Source organism: Neophocaena asiaeorientalis, unplaced genomic scaffold (genome assembly GCF_003031525.2).
Source record: "Neophocaena asiaeorientalis asiaeorientalis breed wild unplaced genomic scaffold, Neophocaena_asiaeorientalis_V1.1 scaffold78, whole genome shotgun sequence".
NCBI lineage: Eukaryota > Metazoa > Chordata > Mammalia > Artiodactyla > Phocoenidae > Neophocaena > Neophocaena asiaeorientalis.
This window is the reverse complement of record NW_020175018.1, coordinates 13,216,514-13,226,919: the sequence shown is the minus strand read 5'-3', so window position 1 is coordinate 13,226,919 and position 10,406 is coordinate 13,216,514. Positions and strand designations below refer to the sequence as shown.

General features: G+C 53.0%; 1 protein-coding gene across 3 annotated transcripts in view; it reads right to left on the bottom strand.

Moving 5' to 3' along the window:
• SPTAN1 (spectrin alpha, non-erythrocytic 1) overlaps positions 1-10,406 on the bottom strand; it is a 56,337-nt gene that overhangs the window by 5,401 nt on the left and 40,530 nt on the right. For all 3 annotated transcript variants that reach the window (XM_024762515.1, XM_024762516.1, XM_024762517.1), the window contains 10 exons: positions 9,845-9,949; positions 7,759-7,967; positions 6,799-6,919; positions 6,493-6,614; positions 6,070-6,202; positions 4,050-4,148; positions 2,407-2,566; positions 1,667-1,743; positions 819-1,028; positions 152-448 (listed from right to left, as the gene is read on the bottom strand). In XM_024762515.1, coding sequence (XP_024618283.1) covers positions 152-448; positions 819-1,028; positions 1,667-1,743; positions 2,407-2,566; positions 4,050-4,148; positions 6,070-6,202; positions 6,493-6,614; positions 6,799-6,919; positions 7,759-7,967; positions 9,845-9,949 — 1,533 coding nt within the window. The remainder of the gene's footprint in view (positions 1-151; positions 449-818; positions 1,029-1,666; positions 1,744-2,406; positions 2,567-4,049; positions 4,149-6,069; positions 6,203-6,492; positions 6,615-6,798; positions 6,920-7,758; positions 7,968-9,844; positions 9,950-10,406) is intronic.

Genomic DNA, 10,406 nt, shown 5'->3' with positions numbered 1-10,406 from the left:
GGGAGGGCCGATCACAGCCATGCAGGCCTGCGGGACCCACACAGGGTGACTTGTGATGAATGAAACTGCGCTTCCTCCCCCATCTCCTCACGCTTCAGCCAGGAAGGGCTTCCCTGCCCAGCGCCCCACCCGGCCCAGCGGAGAAGGGCACCTTGATGATCTTCTGCAGGTTCCTCCAGGTCTCCTCCAGGGCCTCCATGGTGAACCAGGTGTAGGGGTTGGAGGCCACGCGGAAGCTCTTGATCTGGCGGTCCAGCTCGGCCAGCTGGTTGAAGTCGGCCTGGGCCGAGCTGAGCGAGGAGCGGAAGGCGTCGTGGGCCTCACGCAAGGCCTTGATCTCTTCCAGGGAGTTGCAGCGCACCGGGTCTGTTAAGTCCTCCTCTGCGTTTTCAAACCAGCTGTTGAAGGCGGAAGCCTTTTTGGCAAAGGTCAGGAAGAGGTCCTCCACCTGAAAGCAGAGGAGACTGAGTCAGCACAGCTGCAGGGGCTGTGTGGACCATCCTTGGTGGGCGGGGGGGGGGCAGTGGTGTGGGCACCAGAAAGGCGGGGGTCGTTCCCAGGGTGTCGGGCTCGGCTCGGCTTGGCTCTCTGCCGCCCTCCTCCCACTGCTGAAAAGTCCTCCCTCTTTCTCCCCTTTCCCTGGGGCGTGCAAGCTCAGTCTTCCCGGAAGCTGCCGAGCAGCAGCCTCCTGAAGGCAAGGGTCCCCCTTCCCTTGGTTTACGCTGACTCCACACCCCCGTGCAGAACCTCTGTCCCGGGAGAGGGGTTTGCTTTCCCTGTGCATTGAGCTGGTTGAGCTCGGCCGGGGCCAAGCTCACCTTGCGGAAATGACTCTGGGCCTCCAGCAGCTTCTTCTTCCGGGTGGCTGAGTTGGTCAGAAGCTGGCTCCACCTTTTCATGAGGGCGGCGTGCCGGGCCTCGATGGCCTTTGACTGGATGTGCTTGGCGGCCAGCAGCTGATCTTTGAGGGCAGTGATGTTGGCGATGCCCTCCTGCTGGAAGGCCTGCAGGCCAGCATCGAAGGTTTCCTGGAACGAGGAGCGAGAAGGCAACATGCAGGGACCGCACTGAGATGAGACCGTAGGCCTCCCGGCGCCTCAGCTCGGACGGCACCCGCGTCTGTCCAGCCAGCTGCCCAGGCCAGACTGTCAGCCTCGAGTCCCCACCTCCTCCTGACCCTTGGTCACACCTTGGTCACCACTTTGCTGCATCTCCTCCAGACCTCAGCTCACTGAGGCAGCTCCTCCCAGGCCCTGCTTTCAGCCTCGGGCTGAGGCACCCGGGCTCCCTCCACTACCTCTGCCAAGAATACCCGCCCAGCTCTTCACCAACCACTTTCAGTTTACCCTCCGTGATCTAGCTTGGATGTCACCTCCTCTGGGAAGACTTTCCCGTCAACGCCTGCCTGCTGGAAACTGAGTCAGACACCTCTTGAGTGAAGTCCACATCCTGCTGTGCTCTGCCCTGTTAGCACCCATCAGGCTGCAGCTCAGAGGCCTAGTCTGAGAGCTTCCTGAGGACCAGGACTGTGTCTTGTTTACTGCTGGCCCCTAGGGCCTAATATAAATAGTCAAATGTCTCAATGAAAGATGCTAACCATCATTCATTGACCAGGAAGTACTACTGGAGTACATTTCAGTCAGTCACCAAAGCAGCCACGACTGACCTGTTTGGTGAGGAGAGTCTGGACAGAAGACAGATCTCGACCATAGTCGTCTGTCTTCAAGCTGTTCTCCTTTTCACCTAGAAAACCAAGCATGGGAAATCAACCATCCCTTTTCAATGTAACAAACTTAAAAGAAAAGAAGAAGAAAGAAAACCAAGACCTATTATTTTGCTTACATTTGAATTCCAATACTACTGACAGCAGTCTCTGAACCCAAATGAGCTGGCTCCTCCCTGTACCCGGGCCCCCTTCTAAGCCTGTGTCCTGAAGGGGTCCCTCCAGCCTGTCCTAGATGCTGTTCAGTCGCTACTGATGCGACAGCAACTACCAAGGTCATGTGGGTCCTGAAATCAGTGCAGTTCCTCCTCGCCTGGGGGCTGGATCACACCCTGGACCCGTGTAGCTCGGGGACGGTGCCGGTGCAGGCTGGTCCGGCTCGTGTGGCCCTTACTTGTGTTGTGGTGCCCACTGCTTCTTTCAGCGTTACAGGACCTTTGTTTCGTTAACCCTCGTGCCAGCCCAGGGGCACCGCTGAGGCTCGGCTCTCTGCCTCAGGACCCTGTCTCCCGCTGCCACCAGTGGTCTGCCCGGTGGCAGGGGTCTCTGATACGCTCACATTCCAGCGGTTTCTTCTCCGCAGAAGAAAACCAGCTGCGTAGGAAGCAAACAGGCTGTGGTTCTGAACAATCTTCCTGGCCCGGGAGGGTAAGAGGTTTGGGCAGCGCCGAGGCCGTGCTTACCAATCCAGGACTCCACCACGTCAGCCTTCCAGTTGAACTGAAGGAAGGCCGAGTTCTCGTCGAGCTTTGCCTTCCTCTGGGCGGCAGCTTTCTCCAAGTCTGATACTTTCCCGTTCAGGCCCTTCATCTTTGAAGAGATGTTCTCCTCATGGTGATTGTTCTAGGCCGTGGAGAAGGCACACCCTGTCAGCCTGGCCCCTGCTGCGGTTACCTGATCTGCACCCTCCCTGCAGGGCGCAGGCAGGCTTGCAACCTCTGTGACAGGCCGTGCTCCCCTGCCCACCGCCAGGAGAATGGGGGAAGGCTTTTCTATGAGCCTTAAAGAGATGAACACTGGCAATTCTACTCCTACAAGTAATAATGAGGAATGTGATAAAATGTTAAGTCACGAGGATATATGCATTAGTGTCATTTCTGACAGCAAAAAATTAGAAAAAGCCTAAATAATTATGACTCAATGGCTACTATACGTATGCAATAAAAACAATGGCTTGGAACAATGTTTTCACACTGTGGATATTAAAAATTATTAAGCCCCAAACACTCTGATGCAGTCTTGGTTAAAACTGTATGTGAAAACACAAACCATAAGTCAGCATAAAATTCAGAAAGAAACTCAGGGAGGAAACGAAGATTGCTGTTGGAAACAGAGCACCAGGCTCTCTGCCCCAAGGCTGAAGGACATTCACAAGCCGTCATCTCACAGGTGGGGCGCACTTGTGTGTGGTGAGTCGTACACAGGCCTCATCTACGCGGACATGGTCTGTATCTGAAATCAGTCTCCGTTAGGTTGTTTGCCCGCAAGAGTGAGGAGAAAAGCTCCCTAGTGAACACAGGTTTTAACTACAGTTACCTCCTGTGGACCAAATCTCTAGTCTTAAGGCCTGATCACCAGTGCAAATTCTGTGAGGAGGAATTTTATTCACTCATTACGTGTTTGTGACAGGAAATCAGAGTTGACAGAAGTCATTTGTCCTGTGCAACTACATGTCTTGTGGACCTCGTGACAGATCGCGGCACCGCGTTTAGTCTGGATTTCCGCTGGGGAGTGACTCGACTGCACTGCTGCTGAGACAGCACCAAGACCCCTTAGTTTTTGCTTTCTCCCTGGAAAGCTGTTTGAATGAAATGAACCTTGTGATTCCGACAGACACATTTATAAAACATCCTGGATAGCAGCCAGGTTTCACACAGCTGCCGTTTAGCCTAGTGGATGCCTCAGCATGAGGAGAGTCTGGAGGGTCCGGCACGGAGGTCTCACTGGGGCCATCTCCGGTGGTGGTCCTATGGGTGACTGTTTTGACCTGCCCACTTGTGTTTTCTACCACCTCTATAAAGAGCTTGTATTCCTGGAGAAGTAAACTAGAAGAGCAAACACATGGGAGTGCCAATGTCACAGCAGGGATGCTTCTTTGCTTAATTAAAGCAGAGAAAAACAACTGCTGCAGAACGACTTTACTAACTGGCTTCAAGAAGGGGGTAAATATCCAGTTAAACACGCAATGCAGGAATGGAGCCGCTACCGGTCTCCACGCAGACCTCTGTTTGGTGAGTATCCCAGGGGAGGAGCTTTGCGGGTTGTGGTACCAGCACGCGGTGTCCCGGAGCGAGAAATGAGGGTCTTACCAGCGGGCCAGGCTCACCTTCTTAATGAGGTCTTGTCCGTTAGTGCAGACGTCATTCACCCGGTCCTTGTGGACAGTGAAGTCTGTCTCGAAGGCTTCATGTTTCTTCAGTAAGCCCTGGAGGGGAAACAGCAAGGCTCGCCACTGAGGGCCTGGCACGTGCGTGTGGTGGGCCAGGCCCCGGGGCCAGAGGAGCAGGACTGGAAGGTGCCCTCGCACGCACCCCAGTCCAGCTGGGGCTAAGACAACAGACAGGTATAGGATAAACAGAAAATCCTACAGCAGTAAAACGAGGACACCGCGAGCATAACCAGAGGCCTTTCTGAAGGGGTGAGGCTGCCGCCAGTCAACGAGCACAGGCCCCATTTCCCTGTAGGAGGCCAGAGAATGGACACCGAGCAGCCTTCAAATAAGCACCAACAGAACAGTGACACCCGCCCTAGGGTTTAACCGGAGCACATCTCCTGCGGGACCTCCCAAATCTTGTCTTTTCCTCCGTACAGCTGAAGTGCTGGAGACAACACCCCTCGTGTCGGCTTCCAGGGAACACAGCGATGCAGAGGACAGGAAACCAATGACTGCGTCTGCCTCCTACCTGCGTCCCCCAACTAGCTGAATAGGATTCCCACCGGGAGGAGCGCAACTCTGGGGCTACCCTGACCCTCGGGAATGCTAACTCTGCTTCCACAGCTGGTGGCACGGACAGAGGAACACCCGACCACAACGTGCAGTTCCCCCTATGAAGAGGGGAGTCGCCTCACCCCCGAGACCCGGGGCTGCTCTGTCCCACAGGCTACGCCTTAGGATCCCCACAGCCTTTCCTTTGCCTCTTTGAACGCTGCCTGAAGAAGCTGATCTAAGCTGCCAGATGGTGAGAGGCCACGTGGAGGGGACTGAAACGTCCCAGCTGGAGCCACCTGAGTGACATCACCGTGCACCTCTCAGCCCAGCGGCCTTCTGCCTCAGTGCAGCTGTGTTAGGGGGTCCCAGTGAGAGCAGCAGAGGCAATGCCCATCAATGCACAGAATTGTGGGAAATAAACTTGTTTTTAGGGTTGTGACACAGCAATAGGTAACCAATGTATTTAGGAAATACGTTACGGGTTGAACTGCGTCCTCCCAAAGATATGGGTCCAGACCTTAGCACCTAAGAATGTGGAAATGAGTCCCCTGCAGGTGCAATCAAGTTAAGACAGGTCATCAGAGTGGGTCCTAATCCAATATGACTGGTGTCCTACATATATAAGAAGAGGGAAGGGCTTCTCTGGTGGCGCAGTGGTTGAGCGTCCGCCTGCCGATGCAGGGGACACGGGTTCGTGCCCCGGTCCGGGAAGATCCCACATGCCGCGGAGCGGCTGGGCCCGTGAGCCATGGCCGCTGACCCTGCGCGTCCGGAGCCTGTGCTCTGCAATGGGAGAGGCCACAGCAGTGAGGGGCCCGCGTACCGCAAAAAAAAAAAAAAAAGAAGAGGGAAATCTGGACACAGACACAGGCAGACAGAATGCCACGGGGACACAAAGACACAGAGGGAAGACAGCCATGCGAAAGCACAGGCAGAGGTTCGAGTCACGCTGCCACAAGCCCAGCTACCAGAAGCTGGGAGAGGCAAGAAAGGGTCCTCTCCTAGAAGCCTCAGAGAGAGCAAGGCCCTGTCGACACCTTGATCACAGACCTCTACCTCGCCAAACTAGGACAAAACAAGTTTCTATTATTTCAAAGCCACTCAGTTTGTGGTACTTTGCTAAGGCAGCCACAGGAAACTAACAGGGTTCTAGTAACCTGTGGTTAACGATACCAACCATACTGCTGGGCTGACAGCAGGACTCCATGAACTGGGGCTGACAAAGTCACCCCAATTTTGTCTACAGAGGGGCAGCGTCTCTCGCGTGGGATCTTGAGGACCGAGACCCGCCAACGAGACGCCGGCTGCCGGCTCTGAGTGCTCTCCTGGGAAGAGCACGGCCACCGAGCATTTAGGCAGCTGCTTGGGGGTGGGGGAGGGGGGGGAAGCAGCAGGCAGAACTTCCAGTTTCTCTGACCTGGATGGCAGCAAGAGTGTCTCCATAATCCTCACTGGCCACCAGGGTCATCTTCTCATTGATCCAGGCTTCCTCCTCCTCCACGTTGGCTACAAACTGCTGATACTCCAAGGACTCTTCTAGCCGCTGGCCCCTAATCACAGGGGACAGTATGAAATCAGCCATAATCTCTAACCTGGACGCTTACAAACACGAATGATGAGCGTGGGACGTAAATGGTTCACTCGAGCCCTCTTCCTAACACAGAGCAGTGACTGCTGGTCCAACACGAGATCCTGGAACCATATGCTCGGTCCGGATTCACATAACGGGACCAGCTCGGCCTGGGCCTGTCAGAGCAAGCCAACCGCGGCGCTGGCACAGCCAAGAAGAGGGCCCCGGGGGCGCAGGAGGGCCCTGGCACCGCCCCTCCGCCACGCTCACCGGGCGGCCGCCAGCCGCTTCAGCTCCTTCCAGTGCTCCACGAACTGCGCCAGGCGCTGCTCTATCTCCTCTTTCCCGATGGTGTTATCATCCGACAGCTTCTTTCCGGTGTCCAGGACACCCTGACAGGCAAGAACGACTGGGTCAACAGATGCTTCCAGGAAAGGGCCTCGACGTTAGACTCAGGCCTTCTCCACCCCGCTGTGGGATGAGGAGCTATAACCACTGTAGAGACCTCAGTGAGACGAGCCCACCTGGGCCCATTCAAGTCCCGCTGCCCGCTCGGCCGGGAGAGGCCCGCCTCACCTGAATCGCCGGCTCGTGGGCAGCCAGTTCTGCCTCCAAACGTTTGTGCTTCTTCCTCAGGTTCTGGACGCCCGTCAGGTCGCGCCCATAGTCCTCCGAGCTCACCAGCAGCTTCTTCTCCCTGGGCAGCATAGGAGGGCGGTCAGCCTCTGCACCTGCGTGTCTTCAGCTGGAGACGTGCAGTCGAAGAGCGTGAAGCTCACGCACCCCGTGATGTCCTTCACCTGCATCTACCCATCTCTCCGGGAAAGTCCTTCAGAAGCCAGGCTTCTGGGGAAAAAAGCCTCTACTTCCCCAATGAACAGTGCCCACGTACGTCTCCAGGAGCACCTCCTGTGTCCGACTCTGCAAAGGGTCGGGGTGCACTGGAGAACAAGGAGGTGCCGCTGCTGTCGCCCTATCAATCCTACCTGATCAAATACACACGTATCACACGCGATAACATATGAAAATGCTAATGTAAACAGTGTTTTAAGGCAGTGAATTGAGAGAATCCTGTCCTTAAAAATGGTCTGTTTACAGGCTACATCATCTGGAAAAGGCAGACTGAAATTCTGGGGGAGGGGAGATAAAAACAAACAAGATGAACTTTTCTTCCTGCAAGCAGCAATCTTCCCCAGGAGATCAGACCATCTTTCCCAGATGGGAACTCACTCATGTCACCAGTGACCTAAGGGCAGGGACTAGACAAGCCCTGGACACCATCACACACACCGCCACGTGGAGGCCACGGCCGACCACCATCACCACATGCCCAGACACCAGGAGGGGAAGCCGGGGCGCCTCACCGCGGCTGTGCGGTGAGGCTGGGACCAGCTGGGCACAGCTGCCGAGTCCGTGCCATTTCTGACCCACTTCCCATCTCACCACCACGGTCCAGGAGAGGATAAGCCCGGGGTTCCTAACGCCCTCCGTGAAAGGCTCCGAGGGCACCGAGGGCACCCGGAGCGGGGTGCGTACTTGATCCAGGACTCCTCATCGTCCATGTCCCGGAAGAACTGGTGCAGGCGGTGGGACTCGTTCAGCCTGGCTCGCCGGGAGGCCGCCATGCTCTTGATCTTCTGGAAACGGCCGTTGATGGTGTCCCGCTTGTCCTTCACTTGGGAGGTGTCGAAGGCACTGCTGGTCATCAGGCTGTCTGCCTGGCTGTTCAGGTCCTTCAGGCGATCCTGGGCAGGGGACACGACGGAGGGGTCAGAGATCTGGAGCACCCACGAATATCTGCTCGTAAATCAGAACTCGGGACTTCTTCACTGACGGGTTGGTTTAAGATTTATTCAGGTTACTCTAAGTGTGGTATGTGGACCCCGAGAATTCTAAGTGATCAAAACTACTTTCATAACAATACAAAAACATGATCTGCCTTTTTTACTGTGAACATTTGCACCGATGGTGCAAAATCCAGGGTAGGGGTGGTGCTGCTCAAGGCAGTGGCAAACTACGAGCAGAAATCCAACTCTTCACTGCCACGCACTCCCAGTAGAAATCGCTGTTTCACTTAAGAACATCCTTGAACAAGCAGCAAGGTTGTTAATTTTATTAAGTCTCCATCTTTGAGTACGTGTCGTTTTAATATCCTGTCTGATAATACGGGGAACCCACACGAAGCACTTCCGCCGAGTGCCGAAGTTCAATGACCGCGCTGAGGAGAAGCGCACGTTCCGAGCTGAACTGGCCACTTCTTCCACGGAACGCCAGTTTCACTCGAAAGAACGGCCAACGGACAAACTATGGTCATTCTGACTTTGGGAGCTGACAAATACTTTGTCGAGAATGAATAAAGTGAACCTGTCACTTTAAGGAAAACTGAGTTTGCTGTTAATGATAAAATTCAAACTTTCATGAGGAAATTAGAATTTTGGAAAATTGGCATCCACCTCCGTGAGCCTGACAGCTTCCCCGATACGTGTAGATTTTTCTGTTGAGACTGGCTGTGATGTTAACGAGCGTGATGTTTGATACCATATACAGACATGTGTCAACATTTAGAAGATCTAAACTCTGCGAATCAACACTTCCCAAATGATTCTGTAACCTCAGGCATGAGTAAATGATCCATTCAAAGTCCAAGATGGACCAGTGGATTTAAATATAAACAGTATGAAAAGCTGATAGTGTTTCCGAGTTCACTTTCCAACTAACCTTTAGAAACTACCACCTACTGAGCTGAAGGTAGTATCAAAAAGTATCGACAATTATCTGAATTAAAATACTACTCCCTCCTCTACCTGTGTGAGGCTGTATTTTCATCACACACAACAAACTGAATTCAGAAGCAGCTATAAGAATCCAGCTGTCTTCTATCAAGCTGGACATCAAAGAGATTTGCAAAAAATGTAACCAGTGTGACTCTTCTTGCTATATTTTTGTTTTTGGAAAAACAGAGACATTATACATAAAAAATGTTACTTACGTTAACTTGTGATGGGTTTATTATTTTAAACGAATTAACACATTTTTCTCAGTTTTCTTACATTGCTACAATTCATAGACCTTATTCAGATTTCACCAATTTTTATATGCATTTGTGTGTCCCTGAGTATGTGCAAGTAGTTCCATGCAGTTTTATCATATGTGTAGATTTACGTAACTACCGCCAAGATCAAGATATGGACCTTGTTCTGAGACCACAAAGGAACTTCCGTATAGTCTTTACAGTTGTACCCCTACCCTGTCCCTAACTCCTGGCAACCACGTATCTGTTCTCCATCTCTATAATCTGTCATTTTGAGAATATCATATAAATGAAATCATACAGTAGGTAACCTTTTGAAATTATTTTTTAATGTTTTTGAAATTGTTTTAAAAAATTTAACTCTAAAAATTTAATTTTTAATAATGGCAAATTCCAATAGATAAAACCTACATAACTAACTCTCCTAGGGGCTCTCAATAATAGTTCAGAGTACAAAATGGCCCCGAGACCACAGCGTTTGAGCACCTTGGCTTTACGGGATGAACATCACTGTCCTTCCCCGAATGCGCCAGGTGCCTTAGAGTCACGCGTGGCGTGTCCCAAGCCCGGCCTGGCGCCCCCTCTGCTTACCTCATGGGCAGAGATGTCCGCCTCCAGCAGCTGATGTTTTTTTAGCAGGTTGTTCACAGAAGCCAGGTCTTTGCCATAATCCTCAGAGGCCAGCAGGGCTTCCACCTGGCAATGAAACATGAAAGGGAAGGCTGCCATCTGGAGGGCATCCCTTGTCCTGGCAAACCCAGGATGCCCACTCGTCCCCCAGGCCCCCCCGTCTGGACAGCTGAACTTCCCCACCACGCGCTGCTGCTGTGCCGGCTTGGCGTGGACCCTCCCCTGGGCAGAGAGGCAGCAGCTTGGGCAAAGACTAATGTACAGAGATGTTCACTGCAGCAAAACGTATCCCCCAAAGCTGGGAGCACCAGTGTGGCCAACAGTATGGGAATGGTTAAATTATGGCCTAACTCTGTGATGGTCTAAGGCAGTAATTCAAATGTTCAGGAAGACTTTTCATGACTTGAAATACCACCACCAATACGTCCTGATGAAAAATTACGTCATGAGCTCAAATACACATAAAAGAACAGTTACACAGAAAGTGACGGAAATAGGTGTGGACCAGAGAGATACAGAATAG